Below are 23843 nucleotides of genomic sequence, written 5' to 3' on the forward strand. Positions count from 1 at the left end.
AAAGTATCTTATTACTTGGTGCACCCGAGAAAGAGTATATTAATACTTAATGCACCTGAAACTCTCTTTCTTCTTCTACTTTTTTTATAAATGTTGCACAAAGCTAAACAGTGGCTATCTGCGCAACCACCCTTAATTATAAACTGATACACTGGAGGGAAGGAAACTATTATACAGTATCCACCGCCAACATATGGACTATTCTAATCGAATAGTTGGATCTGACCATAACGTATCCACCAATCAACAGTTGCATACTCTTACTGCTAATGATTCTATCGGCCATAATCCCTGTAATATCTCATGAGGTTCGAAAACCCAGATGGTATAGACTAGCTGTAAGTACATACACTAAACCTACATTTTCTAAAGTGTTGGAAATAAAACGAAATAAAATTTTACAACTTGCATATTTTTATTCGTTTGTTTGTCCTACATATTACGAGATAGTATATCTCAAGTGTACCTTTCTTATTTATTTATACTGGTTTAATTAGGCCTTTACTTCCCGTTTCCGATCAACACATGTTTAGTTTAGTTTCAAATTACTCTCTCAGAACTGAAAGATATGCCTAGTGATTGAATAGCTTATTAGAACTTAATTATTTGTTCATAATTTAAATAAAGAAGGTTAGTCAGATCTCTTTGACACTACTAGTTTGTTGCGTTTATTAAGACGTTACTGCAGGAATCTTTGTTATTCCCAAACTCGAATATTCTGATGAAATTCTATCAGAAAATCGCGGATTATTTTAGTTCCTTAGAGAAACAAACACTTTGCTTTTTTGTGTTAATTATAATTACACCTTTTATATGCAATAGAAAAACATTAGTTGGAATTATTCTCCACGTTGGATTAGGGCCGATGCTCGTAAATCATGTTTCTTGTATCGAGAAAGAGACTTGGTTTACTTATGTTTAATGTTTAGCTAATTACATGTCATTTTTTATATAATTACCTTTACCTTTATAACACAGTTTATTGATGAAAAAAAAGATAGCTCAAATTGCATTATCAGTGGCATGATGAGCTAAGAAACACCTCGTCACAAGGTGGCACTACGGTCGGGCCTTTATGACGGTAACTAGTGGCTTATCATCCAAGTGCAGTAGACGTTAGAGTGCCGCCGTGTGTAAAGCCGCGTGCGATCTGCAGCATGTGACTGTACACTTCCTGAAACCTGAATACGGTTATGTGAACGCCAGTGTGTACTGGATTAACTTAAGTTTGGTTTTAGCAGCCATCCATGGCCGACCCCCGGACTATCGTCGAAGGTTCTGTCAAGTACCGGGACGGCAGAAAGGTAAGCATTTGTACTCTTGTATGGTACGTTTCAATTTGTTGAGTTTTGTTCGTTGGCCCTGGGTATTAGCTGCTTATATTTTTCTTTTGTTCCAGTGGAAGCCACGTTGGTGTGTCCTGTCCAAGCTGTCTCCAGTCGCAGGTGTGTGACATAATTATATGGCTTTGTATTGTGTCGTTTGATCTATAAGTTATGTAATATCTTAAGTATGCATGTGTGCCTGGAGTTACTTGAAATATGTCACAATCCTACCGTTAAGCATTATAGGTTATATTACAATTTCCAAAAGGGTTAATGGTTAGAAGCATGTATGTGAGTAAGGTAATCTCAAACGCAACCTAAAAATGTATAAATTAGTTTTCTGTGCGCCACCTTTAAGTTTAAACATAAAGCTAAACGAATTAGTAAACTGCTGTTTGCATTTCACTGTAGTTAGCTGTTAAGGATTTATATGAAAGTGATGTTTTCAGTGGTGTTACATTGCATTTGAGGCCTGAATAAACACTGTTTTATATTATTTTATGAATTAAGTATGTTTCGTGCATAACTAAAGGAGACATCATGGTAATTTAATTTCATTACTTAGTGTTTTCATATTCAACATTGTTTATAGATTGAAACATGTTAGGATTTTTTGTTATATGAATAAAACTGTAAGTATTGAGTTGTGTATACATTTCAAATTATTGTTTCGATTATATTAGATAGGTGAGAAATAACAAAGTAGCTTCTCTTATTTACGGTAAGTGCATACCAAAATCATATCTTGTATGTTTTGTGGTCAGTAGTTACGAAAAACATGCAACGCTGTGGGTTTTACGATTGCTACCTACCAATACAATTATTCCTTTGTTAATAAAAACCAACAACATTATCTAGCCGTTTGTTTCTTTATGGTTAGTACCCACTAAGACGCTTTCATACGTGTTCTAGAGACGTTGTTAACACACGAAATGACGCGCTGATGTTTTATGGTCGATTTAAAAGTTTCGCTTGTTACTTTTGGCTGACATTTAATTCAACCAGCTACTTTCTGTAATACAGTATTTAGAGATGGTTAAAGATTCCCACTCTAAATATTAGCTCATTAATATCAGAACTAAACTTTATTAATTCTACACATGGATAACGTTTGAAGAATTATCGCGTTGTCCCCAGAGTGTGTGTTTACGAACTTACAATGCTGAAATTTTAGGTTTCATTCCTCGTAGTAGACATAGTGCAAAGAGGCTATTTGTGTAGTTTTGAGCTAAAACAAACAAACAAAAGCATCATAACACGATTCTCTGTATATTTAGTTGCTTTTTTTCACACAAAACTAAACAATGAGCTGTCTGTGCTGTGTCCACCGCGTGGAATCGAATTCCCCCGGATTTGAAGGTTGCGAGTTCTTGAACCAACCGCTACCTCTCCGGGTGACGCATGTATTTGTGATCTGTTAACTTTGTAATGAATATTTGAGAAATAAAGACTATCCTTTACATGAAAGTCATTATCTGTAAAACCTAAAGTGGAAGTTTCAAGTGAAGTAGAAACATGTGTGTTTTATACTTTTGTTACACGACTTACTTATTTTACAATCAGGTTAGGTACGTTCGACCATAGACTGTGCTGATGTTGTTATGTTCGCTCTCTTTCCTTTAAGCACTGATATTAGCGTAAATATTAGTTCTATATACAATAGACACACAAGGAAAACCTAAAACAATGCCATAGAAAAATGTTGATATATATATAAGAAATAAATTCATTAAAAAATAAATGTTCGAAATAATGACCAGTTGTTTTTTTCTCAGAGATAAAAAAATTACTAAAACAACAATAATTTATTCATTGAAAAGTAAAAGAAAGGTTTACTGTTTGGCTGGAAACTCGCACTGTTTTGTGAATGATGAAAATGAGCTATGTCTACGTGCTGTCCCCGTTCGCAATATCTGCAAATGTTATGCGTCTCAGGTACTGTTAGGCTTAGGACTTGATAAGGAGGCTTTACATTATCTATTATATTGTATTGTACATCAGAGACTGAAATACTATCATTCTTATCGATATCTGAAGAAACATTACAGGCATAAAACTCTTGGTTGATAATATGATGATAAAATTGAATGGTTGTGGTTACCTTATCATCTTCGTTACAACCAAGTGTCTCGAGGGTCGTGGTTCAGAAGCTCGCACAACGTCCCGATTGTAGTGTTGGTACCATGAGACCATTTTGGGTACCTTTTAAACAATATATACAAATGTCGTATTGTATTTATTGTTTTCTTTGTTACTGTTATACCTAACTTGTTTTCCTTCTTTATTTTCAGTTCTCCTTCACTTTCGTTTTAGTAAGCATGTGTTTTTCAAGTTTTGAAACGACGATTTAGAAAATAGTTTTTGATATCAATGACTATTATTAAAACTTACCGCACTCTATTGATTCATTTAGTGCTATTAATTTGTAAATATACGAAAAGCCTTTAGCTTTCCTCAGAAAAATGAAAATAAATCCTATACCAGAACGTTTCTGTTCTTAAGCGAAGTTCCTCAGTTGCTAATTGTGAAAGACAATAGAACGTATGTTGGATTTTTAATTGTTTAAATAGAATTCATTTATGATCGATATAACAGTATCATCTTAAAAACAACCTGACAAGTAAAACAATATCTGCAATTATAAGAACTAAAGAAACATAAATATATCTTAATAATCAAAACAGATTAAAAGCAAAGCAATTAAAATAATAAATAGAGCCATATACAACACAGTTTTGTTTGATATACTAAGCGGCGAAATAAAACGCAAAACAAAACCAAACGTTCCAAGCAACACACGTGGAAATAACTGAAATGTTTTATTTAAAAAAATAGAAAAAATAAATCAAAATCCTTAAAGAATTTTTAATAACACAGAAAAACATAGATGTTGGAACACCAGACATCTATCTCTACATATACCTTAATTATGTATAACCCAGATCAATATCTCTCTTGGTTATTGTAAGATTTGATAAACACACTAAAAACGAGAGTAACAGTATCTGTGATGTCACCAAAAACTTAAAGGAACACCAAAGTAGACTAGCTCTACATCTTCTATGTCATTGGTAATGTTTCCTTAAACAACGATCTCTGAAGCGATTAAGGTAGAGATAATAAATTAATCAAAACCACAAACAGATCTTAGTTCAAAATAGCTGAAGATCTTATTTGATATTCCAGTAATAAACCAGTTTGAATCCCTAGAACAATTTTACATCAAAAAAAAAAAAAAAACTTAGCATGAGAAGCCTTATCATTATCCATATAAAAACATAACAAATATATCTTCTATGCATTGTGTGGAGAAACATCTTTTACATGTTATGAATTTTTAATAACTAAAATGAACAAAAGTATACTAAGTGTATTAACGCTATTAGTCCTAACACAAAGTTACCAACTAAGTAGGAAAGAGGAGTAGCATTAACTTCCTATATTTAAATATCACACAACCTCACGACACATTAAGCATAGAAACTAAAATAACGAGTACTACATGAATGGATCTATCAATTTGATTGTTCAAAACGTGAATGTATATGTTGTAAAAAATTAAAACAAGGTTAAATGGACATTTAAAAGAACGCCACATGTTAAATTACATAAAAAAGTTAACCACAAAAAATTAAGAAGCCATGATAATGTGGGTTAAAGAACTAAAAGAACATGAAAGAAAAACTATGGAAGCATTATTAATAAAAACCAAAAATCTGGCATAAATATTTATAGGTGTCTCCGTTATCTTTATTTAACACCCTCTATTGCACGTGACTTCTGTTTAAACAATTTAAAGCCAACGTACCTTCTATTCTCATTCTATTTTACAAACGAAGAAACATTTTGCTAAAAAAGGGAAGCGTCTTAGTATAAGATTTCTTCTGAGCTATCCGAGAGAATCATAAGTTTTTTCGAAGGTCTTTATAAGTACCTGGATTATCTTTTCATATACAATCTGTAGATTAATTTGAGTGCTGTTCACGGAGTCCTTTTCTATATAATCAAATAAATTTAAACTTGAAACACTCGAGGGACAAAATCAGACTGTAGGTGGTTTTATATGTTGTTTTTTTATTTTCGAGGCACACATACAAATAACATACATGTTTGTATATTCATTTCGAGGTTGTCTTAGCTGATAGTAGGCTTCTTAGCAATACAGAAGATTAATGTAAAAATGACACTTTTACGTGCGTATTTTTCAAAACAAATATTGGATGTTTACACTCATCTGGTTGTTGTATCAACTTATATTAGATTATTTAACAGTACGTTAATTATACGTAAAAAGACGTCTTTACATACATGTTTTATTTGGGATACTTCAAGACGTGCCTTTGATTTTAGTGATAAATGCAGAACACTGAAAACTTCGTTTATAGTATTTTATTACTACCCTCTGAGGTTGTCATAATTTACTATGTTTAAATAAAACGAAAGATATTGGTATTGTTCATGCTTTTGCTGAAAACAATATATTTCACTAGATTTTTCTGATATTTTGACTCCAACATTTTATCAACGAGCTCACTGACTTAATGTTTATGTTCGTTGCAATTAATTTTAATTATGGTGACAAAAATCCCGTTAATAGCAATATTATTGCTATTGTCGGTATTGTAATTTGTAAGTGTTGAACAACAAGTTTGGTGTTAACCTAGTAAATAAGACCAACAAAAACGTGACGTCTCTTCCCTCGTTTCTTCGGACACTGTAATAACTGCATGCAATGTTCTATTTAACTTCGCTCTACTCTCCATTGAAATGGAAATAATGTTCCACGTGACATCATCATCTAACAACGATACTTTTGTGAGCCCGACCTAGTGGCTGTCAGTAACTCTTGTTCTTGTCCGCACGACTTAGCTCGTTCCATACAACAGATAGTAAACAATACGTTCGTTGTCTGTCGTAGTCTGACTAATATACGAACAAACGCTCCGTTTCGTGAGCACTGCTTAATGAACACAAATTCGTGCCGTCAGATCTGAATGATAAGAGACACGTGCTAGATTCTGTGTTGTGGCCAATAGTACGTAACTGAAAAATGGCCATACAAAGAAGCCACGTTTAATTTCATTTGCAAGTTACTCATGTTTAATATTACAATCAAAACATTAGCTGCTCAGCATTATGAAGCCCATTAATATCCGGATATACATATAAACAGGTAGGCAAGTGGCTGATGGACTGATGAAATTTTGTAAATGCTGCCATTTTGACAGGAACTTCCAAGATAATACGTGTTTTCTTTTCTTTCTTTCATTCAACTCATTGCCACCGAATTAACCTGATTGGTACGTTTGCGCACATTTTAGTGTACGCTGAAGTTTTTGAGAGTATTTCCAAATAAGAAGAAACTGGTAGTTGAAACAACACTCACATATCCAATTTTTATCAGATGTCTTCCAATACCTGTACCTGTAAGTGTTCTGTTACCTTAGAGTCGATCTACAACATTTCGAATATTTGAACAATTTCGGAGAGATGGGCGGAATTAGTGATTAGCGTGTCAGAATTCTGAATCAGAGGATTAATAGTTCTCCACTCGTTACTACAAAAACGCTTTCCGTCTGCTTTTGAGGGTAATCAGTACGTTATAAGACTGGTTAACGAATTATATTATCAATATAGCTTTGCGTGAAGTTAGAAAGAAACAAAAACAAATTCAGTGAAATAGTATAATCAGCCATTTGAGTTCATTTCCTTGTCGAATATGTTTTTCCGCCCGAATGTTTTTAAACTCACTTTGAAACCTTATGTATCTATCTATATCTAAACTAGATTCGGTTATAAGTTTATTCGTTATAAACAGTCTTGTAATGTGAATGTCACGTACTAATTGTAGAAGCACATACCTGATTTATTTTTCATCCATACGAAAGGTATATATATATATAAAATCCTAGAACATAAGTTTCTTTACCTGACTCGTACTTTATAGTAATGCACAAACATAAACAAAATATTACACCTTTCTTATGGCTTCTGTACGTCAGTTTAGCTTATCTGACTACTGTATCACCTAACAAATGTGTTAAATCACCAACATTACAGTTGTCATTTTACGCAGCGTATATTTAGCTGGAAACTCGAAATTTTCCGTTGCTACGAAGATTCAGTGTTTGTTGTCCTTAAATAACATGCGAAACTTATAACTCTTAATTTTGCAATGAAAATAAACGTATCAATTGTAGTGCAGAGAAATTTGCACGTAGGAAGTTAGACGAAGTAGAGTTATAGCTCTATAGTTACATGATATCTAAGATTCTGAACTGCTAAGCCTAAAAACAGAACTAGCAATGTTAAGAAGCTGCAAAAATATCAAAGGAGAAGCTGGTTTATTGCCATGTGCTGATACATTGTTGCTAATTGGTTTGTCATCGTTTCGGAAGAAATGTTTTAACAGATAGATTTGTGCATATTTATACCATATGTAGATAAAACAAGACAAAACAACTGGTGTTTATCAAACACATTGGGATTTTTTAGAACTTTCAAAGTAAAGATAATGTGTAAATATACACTCCAGACTTCGTACTGATTTAGACTTAAGCTAGCGACACGTGTGTTTTTGCTTTTATTTTCAATACTGATATGAAGTATGGTTAATTTCAGTTATTTTAAGCAATGCTCTCAAGGCGAATTTATTAAAGTTATAATGTCAGACTGCTTAGCTTTAAAAGAATGTAATTTTGAAGGTATTTGCTTTTCAAAAAATTCTGGAATTTTTTTTCATTCAGTGGAATTCTAACAAGTAATTTAGTCTGCGAGATTGTTAGAATGAAATTTTACGAGCATTCAACAGTGTTACTTTCAGTACTTCTTATGGAAAGTAGAGACTTGTCGTTCGAAAATTATTTTATCGGACTTCCACTTTATTCATAAAATCTGGGTTCCAATTAAAACAAAAAACCCTACGAACTAAATATGAGCCTCATTATAAAAAATAAGTCAAATAGTAGAGTTTTAACGCACAGTATAGCAAAAATATCACAGGGTTAGAGATACTGAAAACGTAAAATTCATAATCTTTAAAGCTATAATTATAGTTCAAAAATCTGTGCATTATTTTCTTGAAATTCTGATAGCTTTTATAGAGGGAAATAGCTTCGATTCTTAAGAACATTCAATATCATAGAAAAGTACAATAATGTCAGCTTTCTTCCGTCTATCATAACTTCGCTTTTCTACAAAATTAATATCGTAAATATATGCAAAAGAATAACTCCAAAGACGTATGTTTATGAGTTTTAAACGTCGTTGCTTTGCTACGGAAGTTGCAACTATGATAAATGGTTTAACATGGTTAGTCCAACATTTTTACAAAAGAAACCTTTGACCAATTTCAATTACTTCTTGATACCAACGTGTTATTTTAGCATCCCCTAGTGGCGCAGCGGTATGTCTGTTTCTATATCCCGTGGTGGGCAAAGCACAGATAGTTCGTTGTGTAGCTTTGTGCTTAATTACAAACAGCCTTATTTTAGCCTTTCCATACTTTCATAAGGTTGATATATATATATATATATATTCAAACATCGTAAATGTGTTTTATATACTTAATATACATGTGTATTGAAACTATGTGCATGTTTTATCTAAACTTAATATAATGTATAGACATATATATATATATAAATGTGTATTGAAATTTTAGTCACGCACAGACATATACACACTATACGTAATATTTAACATGTTCAAATCCTCTTCACATACTCGTTATACATATTATACTATGCAGATTATTAACTGTGTATTTCTTTACTAATCATTATATTTTAAAACTCTAAATTTTAGAAATGTAAAGTGCCGCAGGTGTCACACCTTTATTACTCTCGTACCCGGAGGGAGAAGACGGTGGTATTGCAATCGGGTTCATGTGTGTGTCTGTCTGTGTTTCCGTGTGCGTTTCTTTAAAAAAATAATAAAAGAGTATATACGAACATATTACATAAGATGGAAAGTCATCGTGAAACAGTCTTCCCAGATTTTACTCTGGTTCCGGATTCTTAATCACTTTGAAACATTTTTTATAGTGGGAAGATAAGGCATTTTAAGAGTTTTGGATTAATAACTCAGTTGACCATTTTAGATCTGAGAAGAGTCTTCTGAGTTTTCGAATGTGAAATTTCACGTTAGAAACGCCTGCAATCTCTAAAAGGATTGAAGGGACAAGGTTATGCAATCTCTGTGATTGTTCTCTTTCTGATAGTGTAACTTTTCTTTATTGACAAAGATATACATCTTATTTAGACTTTTTTTTAAAAAATCAATGTTATATTAAAACTAACAGGAAGTAAATATTTGTGCGTTTTTGGTTTGTTTTAACAAAATATTTGCTATTTGACTGTTGGTTTTCATTTCATACAGGAATGAAATTCATTTGAGACTTCTGTCGTATAAATAATTTAACACTTTTAAGAAATGGCCTTTGTGTCGTTTTTATACAAGATGTAATTAATTATATAAGTAAGAAATGACAACATCTTATAAATTAATGAAATCTGCCCTATAATATCAAAATTCTATGCACAATAAAATTTAAAAAATATTAGAATGCATTGGATCATTCGTGATGCCTTCGCTATTAACGATATTTTCGGCCATAATTCCAACAATATCTCACTAGTCTCATGATAAATTCTGTGAGTGTAAAGCTAATTATCCAGAGTAGTTGTAAGAAAGAATTCAGTTGTAAAGTAAGTGAAACTATCATCAATATTGTTATATAAATACACAGTAGTATTACCAGGAATTTGGCGTGATTGGATTTAGTTATTATCACAGTATTTGTGTAAACACAGTTATATCACAGTATTCGTGTAAACACAGTTATATCACAGTATTTGTGTAAACACAGTTATTATCACAGTATTCGTGTAAACACAGTTATTATCACAGTATTTGTGTAAACACAGTTATTATCACAGTATTCATGTAAACACAGTTATTAGCACAGTATTTGTGTAAACACAGTTATTAGCACAGTATTCGTGTAAACACAGTTATTAGCACAGTATTCGTGTAAACACAGTTATATCACAGTATTCGTGTAAACACAGTTATATCACAGTATTCGTGTAAACACAGTTATATCACAGTATTCGTGTAAACACAGTTATATCACAGTATTCGTGTAAACACAGTTATTATCACAGTATTCGTGTAAACACAGTTATTAGCACAGTCTTTGTGTAAACACAGTTATTATCAGAATTTTTGAGCAAACAAAATTATTTTAGGAATATCCTGCTTAAAGCAAAACCTCTTAAAAGATCCCATACTTCCAGCTGAAAAGGTCTGCATCAGAAATTGCCATGAAAACAAACTTATGGGAATGGGCAAAAAGTTTAGAATACGAGTGTTTGCGTATCTATAGAAAAATATAAGAAGCCTTTCATATTTACCCTGGCTTCTAGAGAATAAATGATTTTGATAAAGAAACTGATGTTACAAATATCCCAACATTTTCATGTTAAGTAAAATGGAATCATGAGCTTTCACGCCTTGCACATATTGAAGTTTGATGCACAAGACCTAAATCACCTATTGGTCACGATGTTTATTATTTGAATGCTTAGCATGATTTAATAAACTTGATTAGATTACAGCTACTTGATTTCATCAATATTACTTAATACTTGCGTAGATATATAGACGTTATTCGTGCATCTTAAATGTTGATCATTGGACTACGGATAACATAAACTGTTGTTTTTTATTCGTGAACTGGTTTTTATCAGCGTATCCTTTGGTCCTTGAATTTAATCCAATTAACAGCTGCTGTATATGTTAACTATTTAACATGGCAGTAAAAATGAACATGTTTTAAATCATGTGGTTGATCAACGGTAAGTCTATGGATTCACAACGCTAAAATCAGGAGTTTGATTCCTTATAAGAAAAGCACACGCAAACACACATTATTCCATAGCTAGCATGCCCGTACTGTCAATCAGAAGTTTCTTGGTGTGCGTTCCTCTTTCATTGAAATAGTTCCATAGGTGAGATATACAAGAGAAGGTCAAATTATGTTGATGAATTGCACTGACTTTCCTCTAGACTAACAGTTTAAAATAAGGAACGACTATGCCCAGATAGCCCTTGTGTAGCTTTCCGTGAAATTTCTGAAACAAACAAATAATAATAACTTGCATGAGGTATTCTACACATATTTTTATTTTTTACATAATCCCAAGGTTGCTCTAGTATAATGTAATATTTTCAACTTGTGATTATATAATAAACCGATAAAAACAAATATTAAAAACACCTATACACATACATTTATCATCTTGCTTCTTTGCTTATCTACTTAAATGGATATAGAAATGAAATAGACGATGACAGAATAACTAGCTTGTTAGTTAAATAGATAAATTCCAACTTCTGAAAGTTAAACTATGAGTTATTAACTAGGTGACTTGGCGCGCTTCCATTTTTTTTATTGACAAGTTACACTTCTTTATTTAGGTGTTTTGTAAGACAAACTTGTAAGGAATATTCGAGCGAAAAAACGTTATAGGATTATGATAACAAATATATCTTCTTATTATGTATAAGTAATATTCACACCAAACTATCTCAACTAAAGAAACAATGGGATAATAAACTAACGTTTTCATCAATAACTAAAAAACTATATTTATTTAGTCTCCGACAATATCGTAGTCACTGTTCACACACCATACTTTTGTGGTAAAACATAAAGACGGATTTTGAAACATAAAATTATTTACAATTTTAATGGTTATAAGTTTTACATTTTATTTCACATAATCTCTGACATTTGAGTCTGTGTTATAATTTTTATATACCAGAAATGTTGTAAAGATTGGTTATGTATGTTCTATTTGCTGTTTTCTATGTTTACGTAGTAAGACTTTACCTAATATTTCCCTATAAAATAAAGACGTGATACTTAAATTAAATTCGTCCTACGTTTGTACGTAATTACTACTCGTGGTCAACTACCCTCTTGTAAAAGTATTGTTACATTCCACAACCCACTATTTAAGTTCATCTTTTCCACGGATTTCCTACAAGCACCTAAATTATTTCATAAAGCGAAGATAAAATTCACGAATAACAGATCAACTTGTTGGGCTTTTTGTAATTACTCCCCTCTTCTTAAAGATGACCCTGACGTCTTATTTGTTTCTATGTCTAAATTTCTAATCGAATTAAGTGGGATTATATCAGTCCAACTGATTTTAGTTTGTGCGATGATGGACTAGTTTATATGCATCGTGCCTCTTCAAAAGCTGATTTATTTGCTATACAATCTGGTATGACGATGAAAGCAGTTTTAATGGGGAGGACTGTAGTGTAATACATAACTGATAATGAACGCTCTTGACTTGGATAAAGTTAAGTTTTGTTGTAGTTGTGTGGAACTTTTTCCTCCTAAGTGCTTTCATAAAATTGCTTGTATAACAAAGGAAGCGACTCAAGGGCGCACTCTTCACAAGGTAATTAGGTTTCAGTTTCATTAGGAGCAACACAGGAAGGACTGCTTTGTTTGTTATGGTATTTTTCCGAACCAATTAATCAAGTTGTAAACTGCGATATCTAAGTTAAGAGATACGAATAAATATAAACTATAAATCTATTTATTTGTTATCTGTATCTCACAAAATTAAAATAAATTAATAAATTCCTTAAATAGACAAAGAATTCTAAGAATCAGTTTGTATTTAAAGAACATTTAAATACTGAGTAATGTTTTTAAACTTTATCTGTAGTTTACGTAATTCCTTAGATTATGATAAGACCAGTTATATTTATAGATTTAGAGAAAACTTTAGATAGAGAGACACATCCAATATTAATAGATAAAATAAATATTTGGAATAAGAAATATTAATATGGTTTAATATAAGTTGTAAACATAAAATAATAATTTCAATGATGACACTTTAATCAAGTGTGAAGTGTTCCAGACTCCGGCACTTAACCCTATATTATTTAAAATTTATATCCGTCGTGTATGTGATTCAAAACTAAACTGAATACGCTTGCTGATGATACAGTGCTGACTTTTAGTTATTTCAGGAAAGTACAATATAACATTAATGCTGAGTTTCAAAAACAAAATTTATGTTTTAATATTTAAAAAAAATATTTGTTCTTTTAAAATAATACTTATTGTTTATAGATGAGCGAAAACAATGTCAATAGTAGATGTGCATTTTCTTACAGCAAAGCTCCATCGCGCCATCTCCTGTGTCAACCGAGGGGAATCGAACCCCTGATTTTAGCGTTGTAAATCCAAATACATGCCGCTGTCATAATGGGGTACAAATAGTAGATAATTTAGATGTAAAGTTAAACTGATTTTGTAAAAGATTTATTGCCAAAATATATTAGAGCAGGGTTCAGTAACCTCTTTCCGCACAGGGGCCATGTCTGTGAACGGATAGAGGACCACATTCATCTCTATATCTAATAAATGAAAGTAATAATTATGAAACACAATGAGCTATGAATAATGTTTATTTTATTTAATTAACATTCATGTCGTGAAGGACACAGCGATTAGTGTGAGACTTCATGCTGTTTGTCGAAATGAGGTCTGAGGTGTAGTTACAAACTTGAATTCTTTTTTAGGATCACCTCGAGCCGGGTGGATGTGATATTTCGTTTAGGGACTGAGGGTCGGATGAATTCGGGTGGCGGGCCGTAGGTTGCTCCTGTATTAGGAGGATATGAAAGTGTTATAAACTATTTCTCTTATACACAGTCAGTGTTGCAGTGTAAACGTGGAATTCATAACTACCTTCACTACATCCAATAGTCTTTTAAGATTGTTGTTTTAAATTAAGCACAAAGCTACACAATGGGCTATCTGTGCTCTGCCCACCACCGGTATCGAAACCCGGTTTTTAGCGTTGTAAGTCCGCAGACATACCACTGAGCCACTGGGGGCAGTTTGTTAAGAAAGGATTATCAAAAACAATCATTTAAATAAATATAAATACATAGCAATTTGCAATAAATATGTTTCATTAAATATTTTTAACTTGAGGCATCTGTATTTCTTTATAAATCATTACAATTTCAAAACTCAAAAATCTATGACATGAACATTGAAACTTGTGCTTATTTAAGCAGTATGCAGAGCTTAAGGTATATATTTTCTATAGCTAAGAACAAGACAATGCTGTAACATGATTAGTATATAGTTTCAAAGACATTTAATAGCATGCCAGTAAATTTAAGAAATGAAAATAACATTTATGAAGCCATAAGTAAATACCAATAAACTTGTTTGCAGTATTAGAATAATTAATTGTATTTTATAGTACACAAAACCATCTCATATTTCAAATAATTATTAATTCTCTTAACGCGTACAAGATGTTTACGTATTCGATAGAAACAAAAGACTATTATAAGTTGTTCTTCTTAACCTACCTTGTGGCGGAACAAAGAAGCGTATTTATAACATTTGTCATAATAATTCTCCTATTATGATTCCAAGTGTTCCAAAATCGCGTTCTACGATGCTTTAGAGTCTAGTACAGCATAATACTTTATTTTGTAGACATGATTAGTTTAATAAACGCGTTAGGAAAATGTTCTCCGTAACAGTGCTTTTTAGGTGTTTCACGATGGGCTTATATAAGAAGTACGTGCACAAGTTTACAAGTGACATCACACTGTACTAAAGGCCTTACACGCACATTGTCCTAATTCTGTAGGTTCTGTCACGTTTTTTTAAATTGGGAGCATGTTTTAGCCTCCTTTACTTGGAACCTTTGACAATAAAAATGAATAATTCTCACATTAAATCCATAGGACATCTGTTGTTCGAAGAGATCACTCTTGTATGGTCAGTAAAAACTAAACTGTATGTTTTACTTTTTCGTATTATTATTTTCTTAAATATTAAAATGTAATTTAAATTTTGTGCAGCTACTTTTTTCACCATAAAAGTGTGACAAATTTTAAATAATTTATTCTTTTTTGCTATCATTTTACTGCAACAACGACTTAGTTTGGCTAGTTATGGGTGAATGAAGTGGTCAAACTTACATCAGTAAGATCATAGTAATGTTAAATATTTTATTATGATGGTAACATTATTTGTAGTTATAAGTTTCTCTGATCACATGGTAAAATGGAACTTCAAGTCTTTAACTACCTAATGTAAACAGAAGAGGAGGGTAGAGAAGGGCAAGCATATCAAAAGTAAAACAAAGAAACATAAAAACATACAACAAAAGAGAAAGATGAAATCTTCGAAAACATACAAATCAAAACTAGCAAATATGCATGGGAAACATACATAACCAGTACTAGAGAACCAGAACGGTGACAGAAACTTACTCACTAAGAAGACTAAACCGTATATGAACATATAGATAAAGATACCTGAGAATAAACATAATACAGAAAGCTTGAAGAGTCCATAAAACACACATAATGCACAAATACCTGAACATACAGAAAATATGAGAAGATAGAAAGAAAGTAACCACAAAGTGAAAAGAATAGAGAACATTCTACTAAGATAGCTAGAAGACTGAAACTTCAGCTACATCAGGAAAGTCTAACAACAATGAGAGCATGCTTGTCAAGAAATGGAATCAGCTAATCCAGAGTGCATGTGCACCAACATAGTCGGAGCACTTGGAGTACGTGGACGTCGAAAATGTCAAAAGACACTTAATGAAAACTGGAACTGATTAGTAACGACTGGCTACATCTAGATAACAATAAGCAATATATGTAACGAAGGAAATAAGATAAACATTGTTACAACAAATGGATTTCTATCCCACTGTAGGCCAAGTGTCTTTTCATAATGCGAACACATTATTCGTTTATTTGCACTTAAGCGCAAAGGACTAACTGCACTAGCTCTCCAGTGGCACAGCGGCATGTCTACGCACTTATAATACTAGAAATCTGGTTTCGATACACGTGATTTGGGAAGCACAGATAACCCATTGTGGAGATTTGTGTTTAGTTACAAATAAAAAAACGAAATTGATGATTCGTCCAGGAATAATGTTCTAACTTAACTGAACATAATAAACTCTGAAAGCGAAGATGTGACGGCTTGTAACAAATGAAAGCATGTTTGATATTGATGGCATTAGTTAAGCACAACTTAGTCAGCTACGCTTTGGCTGTGTTCAAGAGCTATTAGAAGAATCTTGGAACTAGTATCGATCACGAAAGAATCGATAAAGATCTAGCGATAACGAAAGGGGAATATACCTATCTTCCAATACTTGGCCATTGTTTAATCAGCTTAAACCACAAATTTCTTCTCTTACATTGATTAAATCAAGCTCGAGAAGGTATATATGCATATACATATCTACACCGTAACTATATATGTCTGTAGACCAAGCAAACAAACATATACACCAAGAAAGTCAGAAAACTCAGAGTACGTGAGACACAAAGTTAGCAGTTAATATCAGATATTTCAATGACTTTCTGTAACTCTAGCATTGTAATAATATCCGTTGCTAAACTACGGAAATCAAAATTATAAATTAAAAGATATATGAAACCTGGTGATGCTTTTAATATATATATATATACGCACGCATACACATACAATACGTACGTATGCAATGCTTTAAATATTTATATATTGTAATGGATTTACTATCATAAATATATTTCAGTATCGATGTTTGTTTAAGTTAAATTTATATTTAGAAACGTACATAGTTTACACTGTTAAACCAATATTGTGGAATTAATGTCTATTCACTAAAGTTGTAACAAATTCTCGAGTGTAAGAATCAAGAATATGTGTAAGTAAACACAAGTGTATTGTCTGTATTGTTGTGCAGGCTGAAATTTCTAGAAATTCTTCTCGCGTCTACATATAACCAGCGCAGTATGCCAAGAGAAGTATATACTACTTGTTTGCTATAGTTAGTGTTCTACAAGTCCGGAAAGCTATAACCATGATTATTATAACACTTATTAACCAGGAACTTCACATATTTGACCAGGAACATTTACAGATTTCGAACATTACAAACCGTTTAACTACAACGGATTCATATCAGGCATTAGTAGTTTCAAGAAAACATTACATAACTTCAGCGGTGGTTAACTAAGCGTTTGGTCGACGAAGAACACAGAGCTAGTTCGCTTCCTGTTAAGAGAATTGTATCTACATCAACTCAGAATTAATTCGTTCATCGCAAACACTCGATGAGATATCAAGGAATTTCCATACCAGACAGAAGACTTAATACTGTTTATAAGTTTATAAACATTTTGTATATAGACCATTATTTGTGGTAACCGTTATTGCAAATTGTGTTGCTGTTTGTATATTATAATATATTTGTATTAAAAAGCTGGGTGCATCAATCTTGTTGGCAATTATTATAAATTAGATGCATATTAACATTTATTTAATTTCTAAACCTACGTTATCATTTAACTTAGTTTCAGGCTATTAGAAATTATAATACCTTACATAATATAATGGGAGCGCGTCCGGGATAAATTGTAATACGTAACAATCTATAAATATATATTCACACACACGCACAAGTGCAATGCTTTGGATATTTATATACGCTCACATACGCACACAGTAATTAGATATGCAATATATATATATCCACGCAATATTTACACATGCACTTGAATATTTCTAAGCGTTAAAACAGTAAATTTCATAGCCAATAAATCATGCAGTTTTGTGTTTCACATTTCCAACATAAACTAGCGACCAAATATTCCAGTTTCATCTGACTGTAGCATACACTGTTGGGATATTTGATACATCTATTACAATGTCAAACAATTCATTTTTTGAAGACAAGGTAAATACAGCAACTTTATGTAACATCGCACTTTCAAGCGGTAGGCACGTGGATGTGGTTGCGTTCATTATACTCGGTTTGAGTGTATATTCGTTTGTCAACAGCACTGCGCTAGCATTATTAATACTCATTTGTCATGTTAAGTACGTTATCGTCTTATTGCGTATGGAAATTTATGAGTGATTTTCTTCAAAATATTTCATCTAATTTTACTTTAATACCGTGTAATTATCCATGTTTTAATGATTCGTGATGTTAAAAAAACACGTGGGTTCAAGAAGTCTTGATAGAAATGAAATATGTTTTAATGATAATAGGATTTTACAATTTGATTTCTTTTCCAAATCTCCGTATGTATGTACATTAATAGAGATATGCTTTTAATATTTTTTTCAGTAATTAATGATAAACACTCATGTTTCTGTGTTAATACTATTAAACGATGCATGCACTTATGATAGTACCGATAAATTATCCATATTTTGGATAACATAAAGTGACTTATCAGTATTTTTATAACGTCTTAAGGTCAGGACAATTTACCCCCCACTAGTACAGCGATAAGTCTACAGATTTACAACGTTAAAATCAGAGGTTTGATTCCCCTGACTTTAGTGTGCTCAGCAGATAGCCCGATGTGACTTTACTATAAGAAAAACATAAACAGGACACTTTAATTAAATACTCGTAAGATAAACTATCTGTACTTCTCTTAATGCATTTAAACTTAAGCTTTAGGTTTATCCCATTAAATGCTCTATAATTATCTGTTCGTATATTCCTCAGTAATATATATGTGAATATACGTTTCATATGCGCTAAAATATTTTCACTGTCATTACGAAATGAGACGTGAACTGGATTATTGTTGAACTTCTTAAAATATATTTTCTCATTTAGTGGATAGAAAATTTAAAGTTACATGTTTCATGTCTTTCAACAATACTTTAAGCAAATATATATAAAGTATTGTTAGGAGCAAACAGTCGTTTCTGGTGAGTAAAGTAATTTCTGTTAATATTTTCTGTTAGAATATATGTAAAGTTTATCAATGCTAATACCCCATGCCTAGTGCTTTTCTTTAGCATGTACTATACTCTTACCCCACACACCTTTGTTCTATTTAGCAGGTACCCTATACATCCGTCTTTCCTTTGTCGTATAGCGACATTGTATGCCCTATCACACGTATGAAAGATATAGATTTTAGCCACGAACGCAAAATTAGCTTGTTATTTGACAAGTAAAGTATATGTGTATTTCAGCACACATACAATGCAGTATTTGTTCACCACATTTACAGAAATGCAGTAAACAAGGTAATATTTATTTGGTTTCGGAAATTTATTTTAGAGATTATTTAGAAGAATCTAATGTATCCAGTTCTAGTTTTAATAGTTTGGAGACGTTAAACCAGGTTCAAGTTTGTTTATTTCCTTTACGTTGCGGAAAGCTATTCAGTGGCTAATTGAGCAGGCCTTCCCTAACTAATTTAGAAGTGGTGGACTAGAAGGAAGTCAACTAATCAATTTCATCCAGCATCATTTCTTTGACTGTTCTTTACCAACAGTGAATATAATTTATATAAGCATTATAACATTCCTACATCTTAAATGGCGAGCATGTATGGTGACGGGATTTTAATCTGCGATCCATAAATTGCGAGTCGAACATCCTAGCCATCAGGTCATGTCACACTAAAGGCGCTGAATACAGAAGTCACAAAGTGAAGACTGCCTGGTGAATACTTGGTGTTATCAATTTCAATGGCAGCTTAAGACTAACATGAGCGAAACGATCCTGTCAAAGGCTCCTCAGACTTAAGTTTAGTAATCCACAACTTAAAATTGTAATAATCAGAAAGAGAGGGTAGCAAACTCTAAGCAGCACTCGTCAACTATGCAACTGTTCTTAACCAAATAACAAGTCTGATTATCACATTTATAACGCTTGCCACCTGAAAGTGTTGAGGGAGAGACTATGATTTGCACTTGGATCTGCCAAATTTAAGGACTGCTCTTTCGTTGTAAACACAGTCTGGTTTGGCTTTTCTTACTTTTTATATACAGAGACATTCAGAGAACGTTGTATTTTGACCAGCCTCAGGTTACAGAACCTTCTTTAGATATTCTCTCAAAAATTTGGATTGTTCTCTAAATAACTTATTTCGTTCAGTTGAAATATTATAAGATTCTATTAGAAAACGAAGAAGGAACTATACATGTATGACCCATAATTTTCCTTCGTTCTAAGCTTCCCTCGTTTCTCTAACTTCCGACGTGGGAAGGTGGGAACATAAAAAGTGTGAAAAATGTGGCTACAGGCCAAGAATTTTCTTTAGTACTTCCTGCTTCTTATAAAAGATATTGATAATCCAACCAACGTATGAAAGAACGCGAGAAAAAATAAGGTTTCTATCATCTGCGTTCTTAGTTTAGATGAAAGGATATTTCATCATTTATTCTTGAGTAAAACAAACTGATATGTTGGCTAATACATTTTATTGGCTACTGAAAGTCTCAGAATAATTTTTTTTTCATCTCTCATCGCCCCGTGCTATAAGAGTTCTTACGCTGAACGTTAAGTCTTGTTGGGCTCCCAGGTGCACAATGGGATGTCTGTGGACTTACAACCCTAGACACGAAGCTTAGATACCCGTGGTGGGCAGAGCGTAGATAACCCAATGTGTAGCTTTGGGCTTAACTTCTTGTTGAATGTGGATTGATTTTACACACATTCGATTAAACATCAGAGAACTGTTTTGAAGAACAAAGCAAGCATTTGACTGCTCTCAAATACAATAAAAACTAGCGGGTGTTTTAAATTGTTGACACTCGTTACGTTAGTGCGGGTATTGGCTTGTAGAAATAAAAAAAGTCTAGTGAGGAGAAACTTCAAACGATATTCATATTATGTTCATGTTCATGTGGTTTACAAAAATTGCTTTGAGCTATCATGATAGGTTTTGAGAAGTTTTAAAATTTTACATTATACGCAATTCTAACTTTATACTAAAAGCGGCTGTGTAAGTGTAAGTGTGTTCTTTTGTGTAAGTGGAACGAATATCGTTATAGTTAGGTTGTACATAAATAGTTCATTTATGTTTGTTTCCTTATTCTAAGTGCAAAACTATCCAATGGGCCACGTGCACTGTATCAATCAAAGGAAATCAAACACAGAATTTTAACCTTATAAATACATAGCGTAACGTTGAGCTACTAGTCAGTAGGTTCATTTATGACGTGAAAAAACAAGTAATTGTGCTCTCTATTCAGCTTTAAGTTTTCTTTAGAATTTGTAGTCTGAAAGGTTCGTTTCTCTAACTGACTATACTGTGCTCTAATCCTATCATACTTGTTTTTTGTATGTGACTGTAACAGCCAGTAAAAGACGGGATATAACTGTACTAATAGAGTCTTAGCCAAAATAGAATACAAATAAACTTAACGCTGTCAAACTGAGACATTCGTATTATTTACACATCTAGAAATGTAATTTGTATAATGAGACAGATTCTGTGGACATCATGAACAATTTATTAGTACTGCAAACAGTTTTATCAGAGACCTGTAGAAGGATATGTAATTCGATATTTCACCTATAACAACCTTAGCAAAACATATATAATAAAGATTTAATATCAAATTATTATAAAAAGCATATGTAACCTCATATCAGTTCATATTAAACATTCAGTACTTGGTTTTTCCTCCTCTAATAAACTCCACAAAGCGACGTGGTATGTTTTTGATAAGGTTATTGGTGTAATGCATCGTTATTTTTCCCTACTTGTTACTAAAACGTTCCAACTCAACTACAGCAGCTAGTTTAGGATTGTGGTTAGCAAGTTACCACCAACAGTTCTTAATGGGATTACAATCTGGAGACTTTGCTGGCCATGGTAATCTTGTAACGTCCATCTGGTCAAAAAAATCTTGTACAATACGTGCACTGTAGGCAGTGGCAATGTCATCCTGGAAAACAGAGTTATTGCCAAACCTTGCTCTAGCATATGACAGAAATTCTGTCTCCGTGTAGGAGGCGCAATTGACGTTTCCCTAAAGAATCTGAAGAGCAGTTTTCCACATTGAAGCTGCTAAACATGTAATGCACCACCTCCTGTGTGTTCCATGTGGGAAAGATGTCCTTCCTTCATCTGTTCTCAAGGCAAATGACAAACACAGATCCTACCGCCAGTTTTAACAAGCCGGAAACAGGACTCATCCGAAGAGGTGACATGTCGCTAGTGTTCAAACTGTAAGTCGACATGTTGTCTTGCCCGAATAACACTGGACGGCGCTGAGTTCTGGTTAATACTGGTTTGAAGATAGTCTTTATTCAAAAAAGAGAAACTTGTTTGGTCAGTCTCCTATTCGGCCCTGCATGGCCAGGTGGTTAAGGCACTCGACTCGTAATCCGATGGTCGCGAGTTCGATTCCCGTTACACCAAACATGCTCGCCCTTTCAGCCGTGGGGGCGTTATAATATGACGGTCAATCCCACTATTCGTTGGTAAAAGAGTAGCCCAAGATTGGCGGTGGGTGGTGATGACTAGCTGCCTTCCCTCTAGTCTTACACTACTAAATTAGGGATAGCTAGCGCAGATAGCCCTTGTATAGCTTTGCGCGAAATTCAAAACCAAACCAGTCTCCTATTCACTGTTCTTTTGGATATCGTGGAATGAGTTATGTCATTCTTGTCATAAGGTATTGCAAGATTTTTGTCGACCTGTCGAGTTAACCTCATGAAAACATGGTCATCTCAAACAAGCGGGACTTGCACAATACTCATTGAACGATATACATTACACGCATCAAATTGAAACAAACGTAGTTATTAAAATGAGTGTATAACAATAAATCTATAACATTCTCAATACCTACTCCATCCGTGTAGAAAATAACATCAATACAGAAACATATGAAAATATTTTAGCCAAGATTTTGTGTTTCTAGATGGGTGTTTGAATATCCTGAAACTATATATCTCAGGCGATTTTTTAAAAAGTTTTGTTGTATTTAAAATTTTCAGCTAAACAAGTTTTAACTTGTAAAGTTTACGTTCCAAAATATTATACAAAGTGAGAAAAAAAATCTATATATCAAGCTATTTATAATTTCATCCAGTATTTTTCTCTTGTAAATATACACGGTTTCTAGAAGCCATCTTCTACTACAGTTCGTACGTAAAGTTTAGGAGCGAATAAAATCCGATTTTATTTTATTTCAATTTTGATAGTAGAGAATGTTGCTATTCAAAAAAGTAACTCGTGTGATTGGTATTGATTGTGTAAATAGATGTGTTACACAAAATACCTAAAAACCAAGCCCCTGAGAAATGCTCATGTCTAATGTACACGATCATGACTCGGAACATAAACAAACTGAAACATGTAGTCATCAGACTCAGTGAAACGTTAAGAAACAAATAAATATTTTTCTAAAAGTCAGTCGTTTATCTACTGAAAATATTTTTGAGAAAGATGTGAAAATAGCCTTCATTGTAACGTCAACAGATATTTTCCCTCTAGCTGAAGTTAATTGTTGTATATCAGTCGCCGCAAAATTGTTTGTTGTGTATGATACTAAAAGGAATACACTCAGAGATAGAGATAGCTTTACGGTACACGAAAATAGGAAGTTCTTCACCCCAAGAAGGAATTATAAACCTCCAAATACTTCTACTGAACTACAGCATG

General features: G+C 32.8%; 1 protein-coding gene across 2 annotated transcripts in view; it reads left to right on the plus strand.

The window, feature by feature from the left end:
* Positions 1–1129: 1129 nt before the first annotated feature.
* Positions 1130–23843, plus strand: part of LOC143229506 (uncharacterized) — a 150260-nt gene continuing 127546 nt past the window's right edge. For both annotated transcript variants that reach the window (XM_076461943.1, XM_076461944.1), the window contains exons 1-2: positions 1130–1304; positions 1400–1445. In XM_076461943.1, coding sequence (XP_076318058.1) covers positions 1248–1304; positions 1400–1445 — 103 coding nt within the window. In that variant the 5' untranslated portion in view covers positions 1130–1247. The remainder of the gene's footprint in view (positions 1305–1399; positions 1446–23843) is intronic.

The sequence above is a fragment of the Tachypleus tridentatus genome, chromosome 10 (assembly GCF_004210375.1).
Source record: "Tachypleus tridentatus isolate NWPU-2018 chromosome 10, ASM421037v1, whole genome shotgun sequence".
Lineage (NCBI taxonomy): Eukaryota > Metazoa > Arthropoda > Merostomata > Xiphosura > Limulidae > Tachypleus > Tachypleus tridentatus.